Below are 26,133 nucleotides of genomic sequence, written 5' to 3' on the forward strand. Positions count from 1 at the left end.
TTTTCCCTCAGTGCTTTCCCATTCTCCCACCTATTCTATTTTTTCTCCTTTCTTACTTTCTTTTGGATTTATTTTACTATTCTTTCTCCCCTTCCCCAAATAGGATGCTTTTCTCTTAGTGGTTACCCCAGGAATTAGGACATGCATACTTACCTTGCCAAAAGTCAGAAGTTATTCAGCCTTTTCATTCTCCTCCTAAATAATACAGGGACCATAGAACACATAAATTCTATTCATTCCTTCCAAGTTTATCTTCCCAGTGTATATTCTAGGATGTTGTCAGATATTTTAAATTCTCCCTTTAATCCTTCAAGACAAATTACTATTTTCATTTCTGTTTTGTATTATTTTATTGATGTTTGTTTAGACTCACCCATATATTTACTACTTTTTTTTCATTCCTTTTTGCATTTCAGACCCTCTGCCTGGGATCATTTTCTTTCTGCCTGAAATATATATATATTTAAAGTCTTTTTTTAAAAATTGAAGTATAGTTGCCATTATAATAGTTTCAAGTATGGAAGTATAATCTTTAGAATTTATTTAGTGAAGTTCTTTTGATGACAAGCTTTTAAAATTTTTATTTGTCAGAAAAAGGCTTTATTTTCCCTAGTCCTAAAAGATCTATGTTCACTGGTCATAGAACTCTAAGTTAACAGTTATTTCCTTTAGCCTGTTTAAGATATTTTACTGTCTCTGGGCTTTCCTTGTTGCTAATTAAAAGTCAGCTATTAGCCTAGATATGTCCCTTTTGAAAGTAATCTATCTTTCCTCTCTGGGTGCTTTCCAGGTCTTTTTTTTCTTTTTAACTCTTTGATGTTCTTCAGCTTTAATGATTTGTTTAGATTTGGATTTATTTTTTATTGTTCCTGCTAAGTATTTAATGGGCTTCATGTATCTGTGACTTGATTTCAGGAGTTTTGGAAATTCCTTAGCTGCTTTTTAAAAACATTTTTTTTCTCTTTTTCTGTGATTCTGATTGGACATATATTAGACCTTACTCTGTCTTTAAGGTCTCTTAAACCTCTCTCTCACTTTTCTGGCTCTCTTTTTTGTGCTACATTCCAGATAACTTCCTTAACTCTGTCTTTCAGTTTACTGAATCTTTCCTTAGCTATATCTAATCTGCTAAATATGCCCCACTGAGTTTTGTATTTCAATTATATATTTTTATTTCTATATTTTTTTCAAGTCTGCTTTTTCTTTATAGTTTCTTGTTTCTGAACATACTTGTAAGCTTGTCTTTTATTTCTTTACAATATATTAAATACAGTTATTTTAGAGACTCTATGATAAAGAGGTCTTTTTAGATGAGTTTCTGCTGCTTGTTGCTCATGTGCCTTGTTTGTGCCATTTTCTGTAATTTGCTTATTTTCTGTGGGACTTCATTAGTAGGAATTCTTGGAGATTTTGGATTGAGAATGGGGAGAGGATTTGAGTTTGCTTTCATCCACAGCTTGGTATGGGCAGTCTGAAGTAATCACCGTGAATTAAAATATCTGCTGGAGTGTTTTCAGACCACCCAGGTAACGTGAAATCAGGCTGCACACCCCTGAGAAGGCTACTGCATAGTCCTTATTTTCTGTGCAATATTTTAGTCAGACCCAGGGTTTTCTAGTCAGTCCCAGGGTTTGACATAGTCAATCTCCAACCGTCTTCTCAAAGGGTTGAGGGTTATTTTTGATTCACCCTTATACTTTGGATGTTGCTCTGTAGGATCCCAGCTTTATGGCAGAGACCTTGGGTATCCTCTTATGTTTGCTGTACCCATGAGTACTTAGAAGCCACAGCTCAAGTTCACCAGGTAGCAAATGTTCAGTGTAAAGGCTGGCTATAGTCCTCACTTACATTTGCCCAATCTCTGACCAGAGGATTCCTTCTTAATTTTCTAATTCATGGATGCCTTCTAAAAGGACTTTTGAAATACTTATCCGAAGATAATTAGTTGTTTCATTGAGAGAGTAGATCTAGGTACCTAGTTTGCCTGCTGTATAACTAGAGGAAATGCTGTGATTCCTTTTTTCTTTTTACTGTCAGACTCTAGCTTTTTTTTTAAGCTCTGTTTCTGAGCAGTGTGTCTGGGGCACCCCATATCTAGGGTGGCAAGGACATTAGGCTGCTCTTACTAAGAGTAGCTCCTTTTCCAGCAACTACGGTCTAGTTTTATGGCAAATGGTGCTACTGGGCTTACATTTTAAAATTTTTCCAAGAGGTGTTTTTAAGGTATAGATTACTTAGAGAACTAATTGGGTGGGGAAGAAAGGTAAAGCATTGGGGAGGGAAGCTGCAGCTGAAATGATAGAAGCCATTTATTACCAAAAGGGTTTGAGCTGCAGATCTGGAAAAGAATGCTCTCTAGTTTCAGCCACATTGCATTACATTGCATATCTGGTGAACCCTGTTGGCCCATAAAATCCTTTCCATTAGTCAGGGTGCTCTGTGCTTTTGTTCTTAAGTACTGTTGTTCTTAGAGATGTTTGGTTCACTTATATGTCTCAGCTTTTTAGAAGGCAGATTGTCATATTTAGGAATTTATTTATTGTAATTGGAGTTTTCTGGCTTCTTTAGTCCCCTCTTCAGATGTAAGACTCCCAACTTGAAGCTTATTTCAGAAAATGCCCGTGTGATCCCTTGCCCCAAGTGCCAACAGCAGATGCAGCAGTTGACACGCTACAGGGAATTTTCAACTGCTGGGCAGGTTTCTGAAATCCAGACACGTGCTGTTCACACTTTGGATTCTGAAGCAAGGATCAGCGGTTGAAAGGGGAGGGGCTGGCAGGGGACTGGAGGGAGAAAAATCTTCTAATGCCTGCTCAGGGCTTAAGGCTGTGTCAGCTCTCTTCATCCCTTCTCCAGCTGGCGCTGGAAGGGTAGAGTAAATCACTGTAGAGTAGTTATGAGCTGAATTCACTGGGGGCTTCTTTGAGGCACACTTGTGATGTCATCCTGTTATCACTGCTTGTTCTGCATAACCTCTTTTCACCTCTCCCCTGAGAGAGGGTGATGCCCAGAACTTGTGTCAGGGCAATGAGCAGAGAGAAATGTTTGGTAATCATTATTTGGAGATGCCTGCTAAGGACACAATTGCAGGCCATTGACACATTCTTCAAGATTGCACACTGGATGAGAAAACTTTCTTTGCAAACATGGCTTGAACACCCCTTGTGGATAAAACTTCCTATTAAACACAAAGAGAAAAACAATCCAGAGAGACTTAAAATTCCTAAATGATGGTCTCCCTCTTTCCTCCTTTGTCCCCCTCCAAACACATACACTACACACATACACACAGACACACTTTGTTCTCTATACAGCAGTGAGTGATTCTATTAAAAACATCAGATCGGGTCACTCTGTTCAGATCCTCCATTGGCTTCTCACTTTACTCAGGGTAAAAGCCGTAGTCTTAACAAGGCCTTCCGATATATAACTCTCCCTTCTCCCTAATTCCATATTGCCTTTCTCTGACCTCATTCAAGTTGTTCTCCCCCTTGACTTACTTTGTTTCAGCCACACTAGCCTTCTTTCAGGTCCTCTGATAAGCCAGTGATTCTCTCACCTTTGGGCCTTTGCATTAGCAGTTTACTTGCAGTACTCTGCTTTCAGCTATCTGTATGGCAAATCCCTCACCTCCTATATATATAGATCTTCGTTTAATGTTACTTCCATAAGGCCTACCCTGACTATCCTCTTAACACTGCTACCCTCCTGCCCTGTAGTCCTGATCTCCCCTGTCCTGCTCTTTCTTTTCTCATAACACTTATTTTCTAAATCCTAGATAACTTATTTTTTATGAGTATGTTTATTACTTATTTTACCCTGCAAGAATGTAAGCTCTCTACAGGTTGTAAGCTCTAAAAATAAGTTTATTGCTTATTTATCCTCTGCAAGAATGTAAGCTCTCTACAGGTAGTGATGCTTGACCTGTTTTATTCACTGATGTATTGTGAGATCTAGAACAGTGCCTAGTGTGCTGTAAGTTCTCAGTAAATGTTTTGAATTGGATTCAAGTCAAGAATAAAGTTTGTCAGCAAGTCAATCTGGGTAATGAAGATTGAACGGCAGGGCCAGGAACATCTGTTATCTGGGTCATTGTTCATAATCTTACTGTCTTTGCTTGTTTTTGTTAAGGTCATGTTTTTGAAAATGTAATTTCCAAATATATGTTTTGTACCCTGACATTAAATTAAAATTAAAATTAAAATACATTATATGTGCCTTGGTATTTACTGTTAATCCTGGAGTCAGTGTGTTCAGGGCTCTGGAAAGCAAAATTCATTTGAGAATAGCATAAGTTCTGTCCTTTCTGGTCTAAATGTTTCATTATTTATTCTCTGTCCTTTCTTCCTGCCCATAAATATTCTCTTATTTCTCTTTCTCTACTCATTTACCATATTTTTACTCTCACCTTACTGGAGCAACTGTGTCCTGTTTATGTAAGCTAAACAATTTCTTTTTTAAGTTTTAGCATTTTCAGTTTTATTGGGAGTACTAAAAAAAGAGAAGAGAAAAGAAAAGAAAAAAGGTGGAAACCACCTGTAAACCAACTTCCCAGCAATGGCATTCCTTCCTATATGTATGTATGATTATTTAAGGGTTTTTTTTTACACAGTTGAAAGGATACTGAGTATAAAATGTTTGATTCTACTGTTTTCACTTATTGTAAGTATTCAGAGATATAAAAGTCTTATATAAACGTGTTTAATGGCTGAATGTTCTCATAATAATGTTAATATTCACTTAATCATTACTGCTTTCAGACTCTTTTCCCACTTTTCTAATATTATAAGTAAGCTATAATTGACATCTTTGTACATAAAACCTTTGTATTTCATATTGTTTTATTAGAATATATTTTTAGAAGCTCAGCTTTGGGGTTAAAGTTTGAAATCTTTTAATGCATTTGATACATGATGCTGGATTACTTTCTTAAGCAGTTGTGCCAGCTTACACTGTTAGCAGCAGTGTTTGAGAATGCCCAGCTACCACCTCTTGCTAGTGTTAAGTATTTTTAATGTTCTATACACTGTGGCACAACATAAGTGTTCATATTATTTGTTGAATAAATGATAGAAGAAAACCTATATTTTTCTTTTTTAAGTAGACTTTGTTTTTTAGAGAAGTTTTAGATTGATAGCAAAATTGAGTAGAAAGTACAGAGACTTCCCTTGTATCTCCTGCCCCCAAACATGCACAACCCTCCCCCACTATTAACATCAGGAACCAGAGTGGTACATTTGCTACAGTTGATGAGCCTACAATGATCATTTTCACCTAAAGTCCATAGTTTACATTGAGGTTCACTTTTGGTGTTAATATATTATATGGATTTTGACAAATGTATAATTACATGTATCTATCATTATAGTATCATACAGAATAGTTTCATTGCCCTAAATATCCTCTGTGCTCTGCCTAGTGATCCTCCCTCCCTTTGACACCTGGCAACCACTGATCTTTTTACTGTGTCCATAGTTTTGCCTTTTCCAGAATGTTACATAGTTAGAATCATAAAGTATAGCCTTTTTCATTGGTTTCTTTCACTTAGCAAATGCATTTAAGGTTCCTCCAATCATTTCAGGGCTTGATAGCTCATTTCTTTTCAGTGCAGAATAATATCCATTGTCTGAATGTACCACAGTTTGTTTATGCATTGACCTTCTAAAGGACATCTTGGTTCCTTCTAAGTTTTGGCAATTGTGAGTAAAGCTCCTGCAGACATCTGTTTGCAGGTTTTTGTGTGGACTTAATTTTCAACTCATTTGGGTAAATATCAAGGAGTGCAATTGCTAGATCATATGGTAAGAATGTTTAATATTGTAGGAAACCTCCAAACTGTCTTCCAACCTATCCTGATTTAAATTGCATTCCTTTGATAATTGGTGAGAATGGATGTCTTTTCCTATTTTTTATTAACCATTTATACTTCTGTGTAGTCTTGTTCTCTGCTCATTTTTCCATTCCAGCCTAGGATCTTTCATATCAATTCATTTGAGCTTTATAGATCATAAATATAGTAAGCCATGTCTATATTCATTAACAATTTTCTTACTTGTATTTGATTTTTAATTATGTTTATGGTCAATGTACAAAAGTTTAAAAATATTACATAGTTAAAAACATCATAAACAAATGAATGAAAAAATAAAAAACAAATAGAGGACAAACACGTGGTTGCCAGAGGGGAGGGCGGAGGGAGAATGGGTGAATCGGTAATGGGGATAAAGAGGTTCAAACTTCGCATTACGAAACAAGTCAAGGAGATGAAAAGTACAGCATGGGGAATATAGTCAATAATACTGTAATAACTTTGTATGGTGACAGATGGTAAAAAAAAGTCACGTTTTTTCCTTTGTGATTTATTCCTCTGCTCTTAAACTTTAAAGGGTCTTTCCACTGGAGAAGTTCTTAACTGGCTCTGCAAATATATTTTCATTTCCATTAGCTGGAGGTAATTCTAGCACCATTTGTTAGATAATTTCATTCCATTGGTAAGAGATGTGAGGAAACCTACATGCTTAATTAAATAATGTGACAACATTGTGAAAGGTCTTTTCTGTGTCAGATATAAAAATTCCTAACCAGCAGACTAGCCCATTTTTTAAAATTAAGGTATCATTGATATGCAGTCTTATGAAGGTTTCACATGAGCAGCATTGTGGTTTCAACATTCACCCATACTATCAAGTCCCCATGCCCAGCCCCACTGCAGTCGCTGTCCATGGGCATAGTAAGATGCTATAAAGTCACTACTTGTCTTCTCCGTGCTGTACTGCCTTCCCCATGACCAACCTATATTGTGGGTGCTAATTATAGTGCCCCTTAATCCCCTTCCCCCTCCCTCCCTACCCACCCTCCCCAGCTCCTTCCCTTTGGTAACTGCTAGTCCTTTCTCAGAGCCTGTGAGACTGTTGCTGTTTCGTTCCTTCAGTTTTGAGACCAGCCCATTTTTATACCTTAGGATAAGGTTGGAGTCATCATGTACTGCATTAGCAGTGTCAGACTTTTCACCTCACTCACCTCAAGTGAGAACTTTCCCATCAGGAATAACTCAAACTTGGAAAGTTAGTGTGGGGTCTGTAGCTGAGTAGTTGTGTTATCTTGTCATTTTGGGGAGGAAAGAATATGGTTGCCTTTCATGGCTATCCTACTTTGCAGTAATGAATGAATCATCTGTGCGTTAACATATTATGTTAGCACATCTTCATTATGGAGTAAAAGCTCTTGGAGTAAAACCTTCTGTTGAGCTCAACAGCAAGGGAGTAAAGCTGTGCCAATGGGGCCCATGAGCCTCCAGAGCATGAGATCATATTCAGCCAGAGACATTTGGATACAGTTTCCCATAATCTCTAATGGCTCTTTTCATTGATTAGTGTTGGCTTTGGAAGCACTGTGGAAGGTGTTCTGAGGGCAGCATTTCTGCTGAGTGAGCCAGTGTGCCGGATTCTCTTGGGCTCAGAGATGTGTATAGTAGGAGGTGATGAGGAGGAAATGAGATACCTTTGAAATTTCTTTGCTCTAAGGCAGGCAGGGAAAGGTATAAGGATGAATAGATGTATGCTGTCCAGTATGGAGAGTCAGGTCATGACATTTCTGTTTTCTGGGTCAGTGGGGTCATCTGTCAAAAATGTTCTCTCTCCTTACCTTGAAGGCCATGTGGTCTCATGGTTATGAACTTTGCAATTGATCACATTTTTGTAAAATAATATGAATTATACATGTATTCATAAAAAATGACTGATGGCTGTACATCAGAACTTAATCATGATTTCTAGGATGATCGAATTATGGGTGTTTTAAGTTTTCTTTGGTTTTCTCTGTATTTTTTTTTTGGTATCATTAATCTACAATTACATGAGGAACATTATGTTTACTAGACTCCCCCCATCACCAAGTCCCCTGCACAAACCCCATTACAGTCACTGCCCATCAGCGTAGTAAGATGCTGTAGAATCACTACTTGTCTTCTCTGTGTTGCACAGTCCTCCTCGTGCCCTTCCCACATTATACATGCTATTCATAATGCCCCCTTTCTTTTCCCTGCCCTTATCCCTCCCTTCCCACCCATTCTCCCCAGTCCCTTTCCCTTTGGTAACTGTAACTCCATTTTGGGGTTCCGTGTTTCTGCTGTTGTTTTCTTCCTTCAGTTTTTTCTTTGTTCTTATACTCCACATATGAGTGTAATCATTTGGCACTTGTCTTTCTCTGCCTGGCTTATTTCACTGAGCATAATACCCTCTAGCTCCATCCATGTTGTTGCAAATGGTAGGATTTGTTTTCTTCTTATGGCTGAATAATCTTCCATTGGGTATATGTACCACATCTTCTTTATCCATTCATCTACTGATGGACACTTAGGTTGCTTCCATTTCTTGGCTATTGTAATTAGTGCTGCGATAAACATAGGAGTGCATATGTCTTTTTCAAACTGGGCTGTTGCATTCTTAGGGTAAATTCCTAGAAGTGGAATTCCTGGGTCAAATGGTATTTCTGTTTTGAGTTTTTTGAGGAACCTCCATACTGCTTTCCACAATGGTTGAACTAGTTTACATTCCCACCAGCAATGTAGGAGGGGTCCCCTTTCTCCAGAACCTCACCAACATTTGTTGTTGTTTGTCTTTTGGATTTTGGCCACCCTCACTGGTGTGAGGTAATATCTCATTGTGGTTTTAATTTGCGTTTCTCTGATGACTAGCGATGTGGAGCATCTTTTCATGTGTCTGTTGGCCATCTGAATTTCTTCTTTGGAGAACTGTCTGTTCAGATCCTCTGCCCATTTTTTAAATTGGATTATTTGCTTTTTGTTTGTTGAGGTGTGTGAGCTCTTTATATAATTTGGATTCAACTCCCTATTGGATATGTCATTTATGAATATATTCTCCCATACTGTAGGATGTCTTTTTGTTCTACTGATGGTATCCTTTGCTGTACAGAAGCTTTTTAGTTTGATATAGTCCCACTTGTTCAATTTTGCTTTTGTTTCCCTTGCCCAGGAGATGTGTTCATAAAGAAGTTGCACATATTTATGTCCAAGAGATTTTTGCCTATATTTTTTTCTAAGAGTTTTATGGTTTCATGACTTACATTCAGGTCTTTGATCCATTTTGAGTTGACTTTTGTGTATGGAGTTAGACAGTAATCCAGTTTCATTCTCTTACATGTATCTGTCCAGTTTTGCCAACACCAGTTGTTGAAGAGACTGTCATTTCCCCACTGTGTATCCATGGCTCCTTTATTGTATATTAATTGACCATATATGCTTGAGTTTATATCTGGACTCTCTATTCTGTTCCATTGGTCTACGGCTCTGTTCTTGTGCCAGTACCAAATTGCCTTGATTACTGTGGCTTGGTAGTAGAGCTTGAAGTCAGGGAGAGTAATCCCCTCCACTTTATTCTTCCTTCTCAGGATTGCTTTGGCTCTTCGGGGTCTTCTGTCATTCCATATGAATTTTAAAACTATTTTCTCTAGTTCATTGAAGAATGCTATAGGTATTTTGATAGGCATTGCATTGAATCTGTAGATTGCTTTAGGCAGGATGGCCATTTTGACTATTAATTCTTCTAGCCAAGAGCAGGGGATGAATTTCCATTTATTAGTGTCTTCTTTAATTTCTCTTTAGAGTGTCCCATAGTTTTCAAGGTATAGGTCTTTCACTTCCTTGGTTAGGTTTATTCCTAAGTATTTTATTCTTTTTGATGCAATTGTGAATGGAATTGTTTTTCTGATTTCTCTTTCTGCTAGTTCATCATTAGTGAATAGGAATGCCACAGATTTCTGTGTATTAATTTTGTATCCCGCACCTTTGCTGAGTTCAGATATTCAATCTAGGAGTTTTGGAGTGGATTCTTTAGGGTTTTTTTATGTACAATATCATGTCATCTACAAACAGGGTCAGTTTGACTTCTTCCTTGCCTATCTGGATGCCTTTTATTTCTTTGTGTTGTCTGATTGCTGTGGCTAGGACCTCCAGAAATATATTGAATAACAGTGGGGAAAGTGGGCATCCTTGTCTTGTTCCCAATCTTAAAGGTATAGCTTTCAGCGTCTCACTGTTAAGTTTGATGTTGGCTGTGGGTTTGTCATATATGGCCTTTATTATGTTGAGGTACTTTCCCTCTATGCCCATTTTTTTGAGAGTTTTTATCATGAATGGATGTTGAATTTTGTCAAATGCTTTTTCAGCATCTATGGAGATGATCATGTGGTTTTTGTCCTTTTTGTTGCTGTAGTGGATGATGTTGATGGATTTTCACATGTTGTACCATCCTTGCATCCCTGGAATGAATCCCACTTGGTCATGATGGATGATCATCTTGATGTATTTTTGAATTGGATTTCCTAATATTTTGTTTAGTATTTTTGCATCTATGCTCATCAGGGATATTGGTGTGTAATTTTCTTTTTTGTGGTGTCTTTGCCTGGTTTTGGTATTAGAGTGATGTTGGCCTTGTAGAATGAGTTTGGGAGTATTCCCTCCTCTTCTACTTTTTGGAAAACTGTATGGAGGATGGGTATTAGGTCTTCACTAAATGTTTGGTAAAATTCAGCAGTGAAACCATCTCATCCAGGGGTTTTGTTCTTAGGTAGTTTTTCATTACCAGTTCAATTTCTTTGCTGGTAATTGGTCTATTTAGGTTTTCTCTTTCTTTCTGGGTCAGCCTTGGAAGGTTGTATTTTTCTAGAAAGTTGTCCCTTTCTTCTAGGTTATCCAGTTTGTCAGCATATAATTTTTCATAGTATTCTCTCATATTCTTTGTATTTCTATGATGTCTGTAGTGATTTTTCCTTTCTCATTTCTGATTCTGTTTATGTGTGTAGACTGTCTTTTTTTCTTGATAAGTCTGGCTAGGGGTTTATCTATTTTGTTTATTTTCTTGAAGAACCACCTTCTGCTTTCATTAATTCTTTCTATTGTTTTATTTTTCTCAATTTTATTTATTTCTGCTTTAATCTTTATTATGTGCCTCCTACTGACTTTGAGCTTCATTTGTTCTTCCTTTTCTAGTTTCATTAATTGTGAGTCTGGACTGTTCATTTGGGATTGTTCTTCTTTCCTGAGGTAGGCCTGTATTGCAGTATATTTCCCTCTTAGCACGGCCTTCGCTGTGTCCCACAGATTTTGTGTTGTTGAATCATTGTTGTCATTTGTCTCCATATATTGGTTGTTCTCTTTTTATTTGGTCATTGATCCATTGATTATTTAGGAGCACGTTATTAAGCCTCCAATGTGTTTGTGGGCTTTTTCATTTTCTTTGTGTAATTTACTTCTAGTTTCATACCTTTGTGATCTGAGAAGCTGGTTTGTACGATTTCTGTCTTTTTGAATTTACTGAGATTCTTTTTGTGGCCTAGTATATGATCTGTTCTTGAAAATGTTCCATGTGCACTTGAGAAAAATGTGTATCCTGTTGCTTTTGGGTGGAGTGTTCTGTAGATGTCCGTTAGGTCCATCTGTTCTAATACATTGTTCAATGCCACTGTCTCTTTACTTATTTTCTGTCTGGTTGATCTGTCCTTTGGAGTGAGTGGTGTGTTAAAGTCTCCTAAAATGAATGCATTGCATTCTATTTCCCCCTTTAATTCTGTTAGTATTTGTTTCACATATGTAGGTGATCCTGTGTTGGGTGCATAGATACTTTTAACAGTTATATCCTCTTGTTGGACTCACCCCTTTATCATTATGTAATGTCCTTCTCTGTCTCTTTTTACTTTCTTTGTTTTGAAGTCTATTTTGTCTGATACAAGTACTGCAACTCCTGCTTTTTTTCTCCTGGTTAGTTGCATGAAATGTCTTTTTCCATCCCTTGACTTTTAGTCTGTGTATGTCTTTGGGTTTGAAGTGAGTCCCTTGTAGTCAGCATATAGATGGGTCTTGTTTTTTAATCCATTCAGTGACTCATTATCTTTTGATCGGTGCATTCAGACCATTTACTTTTAGGGTGGTTGTTGATAGGTATGTACTTATTGCCATTGCAGGCTTTAGATTCGTCATTACCAGAGGTTCAGGGGTAATTCCCTTACTATCTAACAGTCTAATTTAACTCAGTTTGTGTGTTATTACAAACATAACCTAAAGGTTCTTTTTTCTTTTCCTCCTTTTTCTTCTTCCTCCATTCTTCGTATGTTATGAATCATATTGTGTACTCTGTCTATCCCTTGGGTGACATCTATTTAGCCTTAGGAGACTATATGATATTTTATCAAATCCCTAATAGTTTTGAAGGCTGACTTCAGGTACTTAATAATGATTCATTAACTTTTCAGAGCCTTTGTTTATATAAAATGAATTTAGACACCTAAGTTTAACAAACATAATTTTTTAAAAAATTAGTGTCTTCTTTGCAGTCAGGTAATCATGCCTACCTGGTAAAACATTAATGTTTTTTTTTTTTTAATTCTTTTAAACCCACCTTATATAAGCGCCACAAATGGTTAAGCCATCAGAACCCCTTTGAGGTAGTAATGTATGGTGGACTGCTTTGAGAAACCTGGATTAAAGTCTTTGACATAGTTTTCCGCCTTTTTACTCGGCCCCAAACTATAGAGACTTCTTCCTCTGAAGATAATAGGAAGCCACTTTTATAAATTCCCATTTCTTAATGAATGCTCTTTAGCCAATGAATGCTCCTTTCCAGGGGAGACTGAAGCAGCTCATCTAGCCATTGTGGTACCTGCCATCAGAGTTTTGCCTTTATTTTGAGTCCCTTAAAGGTAAAGAGCTCCCTGTTGGGAAGAAATGGAAATGCCTCAACATATGTGTGCTACTTCTTTAAAAGAAAGTCTAGCGGAAGTGATGCTGTAGGGAACATCTGCACTTGGGGCTGAGTGGAGAGAGCGAGATGCGCTGCAGCTGGTGTAAGGCCCTGGCAGGCTGAGGCGCTGCTGTCTATTGGGGTTTACTTCTGTCTACATTGAAACATGGCTTGGGAGGGGGTGGTGGCCTGCCGCCAGCCTCAGTTAGCCTGCCCTTCTCTTTCCTCTTCCCTCTTCACTGCTCCCCACCCCCACCAACTCCCTCCCTCATGCTTTAAAGTCACATTTCCAGGCCAGACATAGAATTAATCTCTGGGCACTTCACATTGCTGGCAGCTGAAAGCAGGATGTGGGATCTTTTTTTTTTTCTTTTTCTCTCTCTCTGCGTCTTGGCTGACTTTTTTACCTCTCGAAGAATTTGGAAGGCCGTGAGATCCCCCCCCACCACAAGTACTGTGGAGTTTTTCAGCATGCTGATCACCCTGCTGCGGCTTCACCCTAATAGACTTCATATGTTGATGCAGTTGACATCAGTATCAAACTATTTTACATGTGATCTGGTGTATTTCCTGAGGAAATCTGCAAGATATTTATTAAGAACTAATAAAATAAACTTCTCCATGAGTTTTTAGGTAGTTTTCAATTTTTCATGTCTCTCTTGTTTCCTCTTATCAATGAGTAGCTATTTTCTCTCTCTTCTCTGACCATCACAAAAGGAAACAAAAATAAATGTTTTAAATTGTTCCTGAAGGGACAGAGAGAGAATAGCTCTGCCATGATGTATCAGCCGGGGCTGTATTTTTAGTGCAGCATTGTAGAAACTAAAAATATCCTGTTATAGTGGATCCTTTTTATAGGTCTGTGTGTGTGTGTGTGTGTGTGTGTGTGTGCGCGCGTGTGCGTGTGTATGTGTGTGTTTATAATGTTGTACGCACAAGTGCCTTTGTGCATCAGCAGCCGCTCTTCCCATTACAGCTGGACTCCATTAGTCCTTGAAAATTAATGTAATCCCAGTCAAGAAAAAAATTAATTACTCTACCAGAGCTGCATTTTATCCAAAGCTAGTGTTAGCTCCCTAGCTGGCAGCTCAGTTTGAGAGGCTCCAGGGGCCCTGGAGTTGTGGCTTCGATGTCACAGCATTTGCTGCTGTATTTTTCCTGCTGAGAGCATTCCTCAGTTCTTTAGAGTTAGACATGTGGCATGCAGAGAGTAATGGCAGACCCTTCTGCCTCAGTGAAATGCCATCTCCAAAAGAGGTGTCTGCCACCAGTTTTAAGTCACCTGCCACAGCAGGTTTTTTAATCGAGATTCTTTTAAAAAGATTCTTGGCTAGTGGTTGGTTTTTAGTGTGCTCTGGAGGAGAATACAGTTTATCAAAATCCGAAAGGTACATGGGGTTTGCTGAGGAGGGTTCTTTGTGGACAATTAAAGGTGATAGTTATGTTTTATCCTAACTTTTTGTCTAAGGTTGAACTAGTTTGTTTAGTACACACCTTTTATTATAAATGAGTGTGCCAGAGTTGACTGCTGGTATCTAGTCAGATTTCTTAGCACCAGCCCTGGCTGATTGGCTCAGCATGTGAGTAACACTTCCAGCTTCATAATCAGTGTTCTGGGATGAGGTGCAGGGCATGGCCCAAACCTGCAGTCCGCCTGCACTTCATGATAAAGCTCTTGTGTAATTGCCTGCATTTGTTGTTGTTGTTTTGTTTGTTTTTTCCTCTTGTGGGGAAAGGATAGAGTGGGCTGGGTGGCAAGGATAGTTGTTTCCTTACTGGTCAGATTCTCCAGGCTCTGTGCTGAGAGTCCAACCAAGATCCATCTGTCTTGGACTGCAGTTCTCTTTTGCTGCTGAGCTGGGGCGTGGGCAGCATAGGCCTGTGTAACTCGTGACAGGCCTCCCTAGATGCCAGGGTGGCATGGATCCTCACTGTGCTGTTCAGAACAAAACAGGGTTAGTGCCCTTTTGTTTCTTTTTAGGCATGTGGTCTAAGGCTCTTCTGTGGACCTCATTTTCTCTCCTGCTAATGATGCTAGGTCCTCCTCCACCCCCTCCCTGTCATCCCCTACCTGACAACTGGTTGAGCCTTCTGCTTCGTGTACTTGATCCCCAGGCAGCGTAGTTCAGTAAAAGTAGTAATTAGGACTTTTATAAATTTATTTTATTAGTGAAGAGAGTTGGTAGGTAATGGGCTGTAACTCTAACACAGCCAGTTTGGAGATTAATAAAAAATTTAAAAAGAGCAGTTTTTACCAGAGGCAGTGGGCCTGTTATTTCCAGTTCTCAGTTGAGCCGAAATCAGAGCAGCGTGGGACCCACGGCAGCCTGTGCTGCTGGGAGGACGCAGAGCCATGTTCCTTGTTGTTACAGTCTGTGCAGTGCCCGTCCTTGAGGGTGTTTCACGCTGGCATTGGAAAAAAGGAAACCTTGTTTTCCAAGAACTCTGCTCTCTCTCAGCTTGATAAGCATTTAAAAATAAAAGCTGCACAATTGAAATTGGCAGTGCATCCTCATTCTTTTGTCTCTCTGTTTATTTTTTTCCCTCATCCCTCAACATGTGTGCTACAGCCCATGGTTATTACACCCTCAAGAATGATGGCCTGGAACTCAGCAAACTTGCACCAAGGTCTGCCCGCCCTCCACTGGGCTGTTTGAAGCTGGCTGAAGCATCAGGGCCTAGCACCAACAGGCCTGGTGGATCAGCCTCAGCAGCTCCATCTGTGGCATATTTCCCTTTTCCCCTGAAGCTGCTGCCTGGAATTTTTAGCTTCTCCAGAATCCTGATTGTCAGCTCAGTCTTTCTTGTTAGTTTTTGCAGTTAACTTAATTGATTTGTTTACCTCTCCATTGGAGGAGCTCAAAAAGAGAGTGCTTTGGCACAAATGAGGAGCAGCCCTGGCTTTTCAAAAAGATTCTCTAAGCTAAACTTTTATAATACTGATCCACACAGAAGAAAAGCAGCAATGGCTTAGGCTTGAGTGATGGTGAGTCTTGGTTTGCCCAGGGATAGATCCTGTTCATGAATTACTAATAGCACACTCTTTTCACTCTCATAAGTATCCCAGTTTAGGAGATAAGTTTTAGCATCACTTTAGCTTAGATGAATTTAGCAAAAAAGAAAAAAAGAAAAAAAACCTCACTCACTACAAACTGTTAATTCTTTGTCTAGAAATGTAATGGCTTCTAAGTCAGTGCCAAGCCCTGCCCTAAGCATTGCATGCAGATTCCACTGGAGTCATGCACATGTGACCTCAGAAAGAATTGCTGTATATCTGGCTTTGTTGAGTGAGGACTGGCCTTCCTGCTTGAATAGGACCTGGTAGAGCCAACTTTGAAACACCATGTCACTTGTTTTACATTCCTGGTTATCATTGCCTACTTGGTTGAGTCAGAACCTGGAGTTAGTTTTTGGTGGGGTGTGGTTTCAGGTTTGCAGACTTCTTGGGTGATGTCTACAAAGCGCTGGTGCCTGATGTAACTGAACAGGGTGTTACTTCAGGTTAGTAGTCCTTGTTTTTGCTTGGCTAGTTGGGCTGAACCTGGTATTACTGTTTCACAAAGAATATTTTTGGTTTGAAAACTGAAGGTCAGCAGTTCACAAGTGCCGAACTTAAAGCCAACTCTGTGGTTTGTCTTGTGCCACTGGGCCAGCAGCAGCACTGCAGCCCTGATCGATTGATCTGCAACAATATGAGACCACGAACAGCAACTGCCAGACAAAACTCCATCTCACCCCATTTCCCTGTCCAACCTGTCTCTCTGCCCCTTTCTTTTTCCTGGTGTGTCCATCTCACTCCTGGTTATGTATTCTGCTTTTTTGGGTCTATCTTTTTCCATCTCCCTGTCTCTTTCCGTAACAGTTTTTAATAATGTTTTAGTTAGTTCCAGCCTTTTCCCTGAATGGATCCCATTGGAAAATGCATTTGAAAGGAAACAGTTATACACTTCCCTTCCTTTGAAACTCTGTTGGCACCTTTTCCAGTGCAGTAAACCATACAACATGTATTTTCAAAGTTTCCAAACAAAGACACACTGGCGTTAAATTTATGAAAAAATATTTTATTCAGCTGTATGGTAACTGTGACTTTCAGAGATGCTGATCAGATTTGAAATTGGTGCTGACTTTTGGAACTCCAACAGGTTTTCAAATCTCTGCAGGATATAGCTGCACTGGTTCTTGGGGAGTCTATGATGCTTGTGTCTTGGCCTTTGCAGGTTGGGCAGGGGGAGTTGCAGCAAGAAATGTAAACATGGGGATCCCCCTGCCATACCCAGAGGAAAACAGAGAAAGTCAGTGAGCTTATTGAAGAATATTACATAGCTGTGTTGTGTACAGGAGCAGAAAGTAAATTCCTTCTGTTCACGGAAGATAAATTCTTTCTGTTTACTCCAGCCAAGGATCAGAGGTCAAATAACACCTGTTTGTTAGGTATGTTATTTACTTTAGGATGCTGTGGTTAAGAAGAGTTCATGTATTCATATTCAAAGCAATGACAGTGTTGCTAATGTCTATAAGTGATAACCTCATTCCTCCCTTTCTGTGCCTATGGTCTGATGCCAAAAATATATATATGTAAGATTCAGTTCTATCTATTTAAGTATCTGTGGGTTTTGACTAAGGTTCAAATTTGATCCTTGAGAAGGACAGTGATCCTTTTCAAGGATCCCAGCTGTTTGTTCAGAAGGTCCCTAGGAATGCTCTTGTAAGAAGCCTTTCAGAAGGAGGTTTCTTCCAAATTGCTCAAGCAGTTCAACTTTGTCTTGGCTCACTTAAGTTTGTGTACTACACTTTCTGCTTTTCTTTGCTTACCAGCCTAACAGTGGGTCTGCTTTAGGGCATTTACATAGATCCTATGCCTGCCACCATCGGACAGAAGCTGCCAAAGACAACCCAACAAAAGCTGAGCATCCTGCAGACCATGTGTCCTACTCAATTCAATTAAGAAGGGCTGTTAAACATTTATCATATGTCTCATTCTTGTTAATTATTTTGTTAGCATTTGTCTTTGTTGACTGCAGACTTTTCCAGAAATGCTCTCTGTGATCATAACTCTATATTCTCTGTGTTCTCCCCTTCCTCTCTGCGTGTTGCTTAGGTCTTCCCTTTCTCATCCAGCAACCTAAATATCAACACTTACTACAGATATTATCTAGGCCTTCCTCTGTTCAGTCTTTCCCCATTGGTGTATTGAAGATCTCAGCCGTAAGTGTCACCTTTGTGTGGAATTGCTCCCAAATGTTTTTCCTGCCCAGATCTTTTTCCTGAGCTTTAGCCCATATTTCTAACTTGCTGTATGTTTTCACCTGGAATCTCAAGCTTATTAAAAATTGATTCATCTTGTATGTTGGAAGTCAGGTTCCCCAGGAAGCAAACTCTTAAGATGGAGATTTGCATCTCCCAGGAAGTTGTTTGGGGAATGCTCTTCTGGTCAATACCTGAAGGGACATCAGGGAAACAGGATGGAACACAGGGAGAAGTTGAACTGCATTGCAGCTGTAACAGAGGCTGTAGACAGTTTTGTAAGGAGCTCTGGAGCTGGTCTAATCCTACAGAGTAGTCCCAAATTGGGTCAAAGGGGCTGAATCTTTATATCCCCACCTCCCCTCTGTCAACCAGTGAATAGATGTGAGTTACTGCTGGAAAGATGGAGAGACATTGGGGAAATGTTTTTCTTCAGCTGAGAGCGACCCTAGGAGAGGAATCAGCTGCTGCCAACCCTCCTGGCAGTTGGGAAAATGAGGGCTCTAGTCCTGGAGGGGATCTGGGCAGTGTAACAAATCATCTACTGCCCCACCAGAACCTTTCCTCCTATGTACATACCGTATTTCTGTTATTGGTACCAGTGTCCTCCATATAATCAGACTGTCTCTGCCTCACTGTTTTTATTTGTAAATTGAGGTATAATTTACATAAAACAATATACACAAACTTTAGGTGTGTATATTGGTGAGTTTTGACAAATGCTAACCTCACTTTTTATTCCTTTTTCCTTCTTTACTCTGTATGTTAAGAGTGTTTGAAAATAACAGGAACCATCTTGAAATAGCTTAAACAAGAAAGGAAATATATTGCAAGGAACTTGAGGACAAAGATACTGCCAGGCCTACAGAGGGACTGGAACCAGGAAAGCATTTCTGTTCTCCACTTCTGCCTGTATATCGCTTGCCCCTCTGCTCCCTCCCCTTCCTGGCAAATAGTAAAGGTTCAATAAATAGTAGGTTTAACTATTATATCATTTTTGTATACATGTATTTTTACAAGTAGAGTTATCTCACCCTTTTTCATGGCTATCTATTCTGTTATGTGTATGTGGATATTTAGGTTGTTTGTAGGCTTTTCCTATCCATAGTATGTAGCAGTGAATTTCTTCATTCACATATCATCTTTAACCTTTTAAGATATTTTTCATTTTCTTCTTTGATTTATAGTTAACTACATGTGCAAATCCTATTAAACTTTAACTCCTTGAGGTTCCAGTTCATGCCTGATTCATCTTTGAAAGCAAAAGGCCTGGAACAAAGGCCTTACATGTGGTAGCTACTTATAGTAAATGCCGACTGTGTGAATAAGGGAATGAATTGATCCAGCACTTACGAGGTTCTGCTCAGAACAGATCTCTGATGAACAGGCGCTGCGGTAAGTCCTTGGGTTTACTGGAGCCTGCCCTGTAGGTCCTGCCCTAGTGGGGTTCCAGCCTCGCGGGGGAAGCTCAATGTGCTGCAGATACTGTGCTAGGGTAGCTTTGAGTCCCGAGCCTAGGCTTATTATTAAGTCCGGATAAAGGCCTTTTAGGCAGCAAGGTACAGGTTTAGTTTCTGTTGGGTCTTGAAGGAAGGATTTAGATAATGGAGAGGGAAAAAGGTGGGCTTTGGAATGGGAGAATAGTCATTCAGGGCCACAGAGATAGATTTGCTATTTTATTAATTCTTGGCTATTGTCATTCACTATATTTTGGTGCTGGCCCTTTTTTTAAAATAGTTTTTTCCCTCAGTTTTATTGAGAAATGATTGACTATGTAAGTTTAAAGTGTACTGCATGATGGTTTGACTTATATATGTTGTGAAATGCTTTCCATGGTAGGTTCAGCTAATACCACCTTGGCATGTAGAAAAATAAAAAGAAGAAAGGAAGATAATTTTTTTATCCTTGTGATGAGAACTCTTAGGATTTACTTTCTTAACAACTTTGCAATGTATAATTGATCAGTGTTGACTATTGTCATCGTGTTGTACATTACCTCCCCAGTACTTGTTTATCTTATAACTGGAAGTTTGTACTTTTCGACCACCTTTCTCCTCTCCACCTTTGGTAACCACACTTCTGATCTTTTTCTGTGAATTTATTGCTGTTGTCGTTTTAGATTCTACATAAAAATGAGATTATACGGTATTTGTCTCTGTCTGATTTATTTTACTTAGCATAATGCGTTTGAGGTCTGTCCATGTTGTCACAAATGGTAGGACTTCCTCATTTTTTTACAGCTGAATAATACTCCATTGTGTGTGTGTGTGTGTGTGTGTGTGTGTGTGTGTGTGTGTGTGTGTGTGTGTGTGTGAAAGCACACCTCCTTTATCTGTTCATCTGTTGATGGGCACTTAGGTTGTTTCCATGTCTTAGCTATTGTAAGTAGTGCTGCTTTGAACATGTAGGTGCAGGTGTCTTTTCGAGTTAGTGTTTTCATTACCTTTGGATATATTCCAGATATGGAATTGCTGAATCATATCTTACTTACATTTTTTTTATTTTTTGAGGATCCCTTCGTATTGTTTCTGTGGTGGCTATATCAGTTTACAGTCCCATCAACTGTGCACAAGGATTCCCTTTGCTCCACATCCATACTACCATGTTATCTCTTGTCTTTTTGATGACAGCCATTCTAATAGGCATGAGGTGATATCTCATTGTAGCTTTAATTTGCATTTCCCTAATGACTAGTGATATTGAGCATCTTTTCATGTGCCTGTTGGCTTTTTCATATATCTTTATTGGAGAAATGTCTGTTCAGGTCCTCTGCCCATATTTTAATTGGGTTACTTGTTTTTATACTGTTGGGTTGAATGATTTATTTATATGTTTTGGCTATTAACCCATTATCAGATATCTGGTTTGCAAATATTTTTTCCCAGTCTGTAGGTTATCTTTTCATTTTGTTGATGATTTCTTTTGCTGTGCAAACGCTTTTTAGTTCGATGTGGTCTCACTTATCTTTTGTTTTGTTGCTTGTGCTTTTTAGGTGTTGTGTCCAAAAAATCTAGACCCACCTCAGGAGTTTTGCTCCTGTGTTTTCTTCTAGGAGTTTCATGGTTTCAGGTTTTTACATTAAGCCTTTAATACATTTTGAGTTAATTTTTGTGAGTGGTATAAGACACAGGTCCAATTTCATTCTTTACAGGTGAATATCCTGTTATCCCAGCACCATTTATTGAAGAGACTATCTTTCCTCCATTGATTATTCTTGGCTCCCTTGTCAAATACTAGTTTAACTAATTTATTGAAGAGATTATTTTTCCTCCATTGATTATTCTTGGCTTCCTTGTCAACTATTAGTTAATCTATGTTTGGATTTCTGGGCTTTTGCTTCTATTCCTTGATCTGTTTGTTTTCATACTAGCATCATACTGTTTTGAAGATATAACAGTTTTATAGTATATCTTAAAATTAGGAAGTGTGATACCTCCTCCTTTGTTCTTTTTGCTCAGGATTTCTTTGGCTATTTGGGGTCTTTTGTAGTCCCATATAAATTTTAGTGGTGTTTTTCCTACTTTTGTAAAAAATGCCCTTGGAATCTTGATTAGATTGCTTTGAATCAATAGATGGCTTTAATAGTGTTGACATTTTAACAGTATTCTTCCAGTCCATGAATATAGGATGTATTTTCATTTATTTCATCAGTGTCTTATAGTTTTCTGTGTAGAGAGCTTTCACTGCCTTAGTTAAATTTATTCCTAAGTATTTTATTGTTTTCGATGCTATTGCAAATGTATCTCTCTTTCAGAGATTTTATTGTTAGTGTATAGAAATGTTACTGACTTTTATATGTTAATTTTATATCCTGCAACTTTACTGTGTTCATTGATTAGATCAAACAGTTTTTTGGTTGAGTCTTTAGGATTTTCTATGTATAAAATAATGTGGCCTGCTAAAGATAGTTTTACTTCTTCCTTTCTAATTTTCATACCTTTTCTTTCTCTTTTTTTTTTTTGACTGATTGCTCTACTTAGACTTAACAGTACTGTGTTGAATAGGCAGTACTGTGTTAAAGGAGTAGTGAGAGTGGGCACTAGTGAGACTGAGCACCCTTGTCTTGTTCCTGATCTTACAGGAACATCTTTCATCCTTGCACCATTGAGTACAGTAGCTGTGAGCCTACCATATATGGCCTTTATTATGTTGTGATGTGTTACCTCTGTTCCTAATATGCTAATAGTTTTTATCATGAAAGGGTACTGAATTTTGTTGGATTTTTTCTGCATCTATTGAAATAATCATGTGGTTCTTTTCTTTCATTCTGTTGATGTGATGTATCAAAAATGCTGATTTGCATATATTGAACCACTCTTGCATACCAGGGATAAATCCCACTTAATCATGGTAAATGATCATTTTAATGTGCTGCTGAATTTGGTTTGCTAGTATTTTATTGATAGTTTTTGTATCTGTACTCATCAGGGATATTGGCCTCTAGTTTGCTTTTCTAGTAGTGTCCTTTTCTGGTTTTGGTATTAGTATAATAATGGCCTCATAAAGTGAGTCTGGGAGTATTTCTTTCTCTTAAATTTTTTAGAGGAGCTTGAGATAGTTGGTGTTAATTCTTCTTTAAATGTTTGGCAAATTTAAACCAGTGAAACCCGTCTGGTCCTGAGCTTTTCTTCATTGGGAGATTTTTGAACGCTGATTCAATCTCCTTAGTAGTAATTGGACTATTCAGATTTTCTATTTTTCCTGATTCAGTCTTGGTAAGTTGTATGTCTCTAAGACTTTCTTCATTTCTTCGAGGTTGTCCAGTTTGTTTGGTGTATAGTCTCTCTTTTTTTAATTTTGGTGTCATTAATGTACAATTACATGAGCAACATTATGGTTACTAGACTCCCCCCCATTATCAAGTCCCATCACATACAGCATTACAGTCACTGTCCATCAGCATAGTAAGATGCTGGAGAATCACTACTTGTCTTCTCTGTGTTGCACAGCCCTCCCCGTGCCCCCCCTTACATTATGTGTGCCAATTGTGATGCCTCTTTTTGCTCCCCCACCCATCCTCCCCAGTCCCTTTCCCTTTGGTAACTGTTAGTCCATTCTTGGGTTCTGTGCGTCTGCTGCTGTTTTGTTCCTTCAATTTTTTTCTTTGTTCTTATACTCCACATGTGAGTGAAATCATTTGATACTTGTCTTTCTCCGCCTGGCTTATTTCACTGAGCATAATACCCTCCAGCTCCATCCATGCTGTTGCAAATGGTAGGATTTGTTTTCTTCTTATGGCTGAATAATATTCCATTGTGTATATGTACCACATCTTCTTTATCCATTCATCTACTGATGGACACTTAGGTTGCTTCCATTTCTTGGCTATTGTAAATACTGCTGTGATAAACATAGGGGTGCGTATGTCTTTTTCAAACTGGGTTGCTGCATTCTTAGGGTAAATTCCTAGGAGTGGAATTCCTGGGTCAAATGATATTTCTATTTTAAGTTTTTTGAGGAACCTCCATACTGCTTTCTACAATGTTGAACTAGTTTACATCCCCACCAGCAGTGTAGGAGGGTTCCCCTTTCTCCACATCTTCACCAACATTTGTTGTTGTTTTTCTTTTGGATGGTGTCCATCCTAACTGGTGTGAAGTGATATCTTATTGTGGTTTTAATTTGCATTTCTCTGATGATTAGCGATGTGGAGCATCTTTTCATGTGTCTGTTGGCCATCTGAATTTCTTCTTTGGAGAACTGTCTGTTCAGCTCCTCTACCCATTTTTTAATTGGATTATTTGCTTTCTGTTTGTTGAGGTGTCTCTCTATATATTTTGGATGTCAACCCTTTATCAGTTATGTCATTTATTATTCTCCCATACAGTAGGATGCCTTTTTGTTCTATTGATGGTGTCCTTTGCTGTACAGAAGCTTTTCAGCTTGATAGAGCCCCACTTGTTCATTTTTGCTTTTTCCCTTGCCTGGGGAGATATGTTTAGGAAGAAGTTGCTCATGTTTATGTCTAAGAGATTTTTTTGCCTATATTTTTTTCTAAGAGTTTTATGGTTTCATGACTTACATTCAGGTCTTTGACCATTTTGAGTTTACTTTTGTGTATGGGGTTAGACAGTAATCCAGTTTCATTCTCTTATATGTAGCTGTCCAGTTTTGCCAACACCAGCTGTTGAAGAAGCTGTCATTTCCCCATTGTATATCCATGGCTCCTTTATCATATACTAATTGACCATATATGTTTGGGTTAATATCTGGACACTCTATTCTATTCCACTGGTCTGTGGCTCTGTTCTTGTGCCAGCACCAAATTGTCTTGATTACTGTGGCTTTGTAGTAGAGCTGAAGTTGGGAAACAAGATGCCCCCTGCTTTATTCTCCCTTCTCAGGATTGCTTTAGCTATTTGGGGTCTTTTGTGGTCCCATATGAATTTTAAAACTATTTGTTCCAGTTCGTTGAAGTATGCTGTCAGTATTTTGATAGGCATTGCATTGAATCTGTAGATTGCTTTAGGCAGGATGGTCATTTTAACAATATTAATTCTTCCTAGCCAAGAGCATGGGATGAGTTTCCATTTGTTAGTGTCCTCTTTAATTTCTCTTAAAAGTGTGTTCTAGTTTTCAGGGTATAGGTCTTTTACTTCCTTGGTTAAGTTTAGTTCTAGGTATTTTATTCTTTTTGATGTAATTGTGAATGGAATTGTTTTCCTGATTTCTCTTTCTGCTAGTTCATCATTAGTGTATAGGAATGCAACAGGGTTCTGTGTATTCATTTTGTATCCTGTAACTTTGCTGAATTCAGATATTAGTTCTAATAGCCTTGGAGTGGATTCTTTAGGGTTTTATGTGTACAATATCATGTCATCTGCAAATGGTGACAGTTTGACTTCCTCTTTACCAATCTGTATGCCTTGTATTTCTTTGTTTTGTCTGATTGCCGTGGCTAGGACCTCCAGTATTGTGTTAAATAACAGTGGGGAGAGTGGGCATCCCTGTTTTGTCACTGATCTTAGGGGAAAAGCCTTCAGCATCTTGCTGTTAAATATGATATTGGTTGTAGGTTTATCATATATGGCCTTTTTTATGTTGAGGTACTTGCCCTCTATACCCATTTTCTGAGAGTTTTTATCATGAATGGATGTTTAATTTTGTCGAATGCTTTTTCAGCGTCTATGGAGATGATCATGTGGTTTTTGTCTTTCTTTTTATAGATGTGGTGGATGTTGATGGATTTTTGAATGTTGTACCATCCTTGCATTCCTGAGATGAATCCCAGTTGATAATGGTGTATGATCCTCTTGATGTATTTTTGAATTCAGTTTGCTAATATTTTGTTTATTATTTTTGCATCTATGTTCATCAGGGATATTGGTCTGTAATTTTCTTTGTGGTGTCTTTGCTTGGTTTTGATATTAGAGTGATGCTGTCTTCATAGAATGAGTTTGGAAGTATTCCCTCCTCTTCTATTTTTTGGAAAACTTTAAGGAGAATGGGTATTATGTCTTCTCTAAATGTCTGATAAAATTCGGCAGTGAATCCATGTGGCCCTGAAGTTTTGTTCTTGGGTAGTTTTTTTATTACTGATTCAATTTCATTGCTGGTAATTGGTCTGTTTAGATTTTCTGTTTCTTTCTGGGTCAGCCTTGGAAGGTTGTATTTTTCTAGAAAGCTGTCCATTTCTTCTTGGTTATCCAGTTTGTTAGCATATAGATTTTCCTAGTATTCTCTAATAATTCTTTGTATTTCTGTGGTGTCCGTTGTGATTTTTTCTTTCTCATTTCTGATTCTGTTTATGTGTGTAGATTCTCTTTTTCTCTTAATAAGTCTGGCTAAGGGTTCATCTATTTTATTTTCTCAAAGAACCAGCTCTTGATTTCATTGACTTTTTCTATTGTTTTATTCTTCTCAATTTTATTTATTTCTTCTCTGATCTTTATTATGTCCCTCCTTCTGCTGACCTTGGGCCTCATTTGTTCTTCTTTTTTCCAGTTTCAATAATTGTGACTTTAGACTTCGTTTGGGATTGTTCTTCCTTCTTTAAATTGGCCTGGATTGCTATATATTTTCCTCTTAGAACTGCCTTCGCTGCATCCCACAGAAGTTGGGGCATTGTCCTGTTGTTGTCATTTGTTTCCATATATTGCTTGATCTCTGTTTTAATTTTGTCATTGATTCACTG

General features: G+C 38.4%; 1 protein-coding gene across 7 annotated transcripts in view; it reads left to right on the top strand.

Annotated features, from left to right (window-relative positions):
* SMG6 (SMG6 nonsense mediated mRNA decay factor) overlaps window positions 1-26,133 on the top strand; it is a 244,338-nt gene that overhangs the window by 82,272 nt on the left and 135,933 nt on the right. Inside the window, exon 1 of one of the 7 annotated variants that reach the window (XM_073235033.1) lies at window positions 16,163-16,256. The exons of 5 other annotated variants lie outside the window; for them this stretch is intronic. Coding sequence is in view for 1 of the 2 variants with exons in the window: in XM_073235031.1 (XP_073091132.1) it covers window positions 19,379-19,394 (16 nt within the window). In the remaining variant the exon portion in view is untranslated. Of the gene's footprint in view, window positions 1-16,162; window positions 16,257-19,256; window positions 19,395-26,133 lie in introns of those variants that run through there. One more of the 7 variants, XM_073235031.1, reaches the window with a different exon arrangement.

The sequence above is a fragment of the Manis javanica genome, chromosome 4 (genome assembly GCF_040802235.1).
Source record: "Manis javanica isolate MJ-LG chromosome 4, MJ_LKY, whole genome shotgun sequence".
Taxonomy (NCBI): domain Eukaryota; kingdom Metazoa; phylum Chordata; class Mammalia; order Pholidota; family Manidae; genus Manis; species Manis javanica.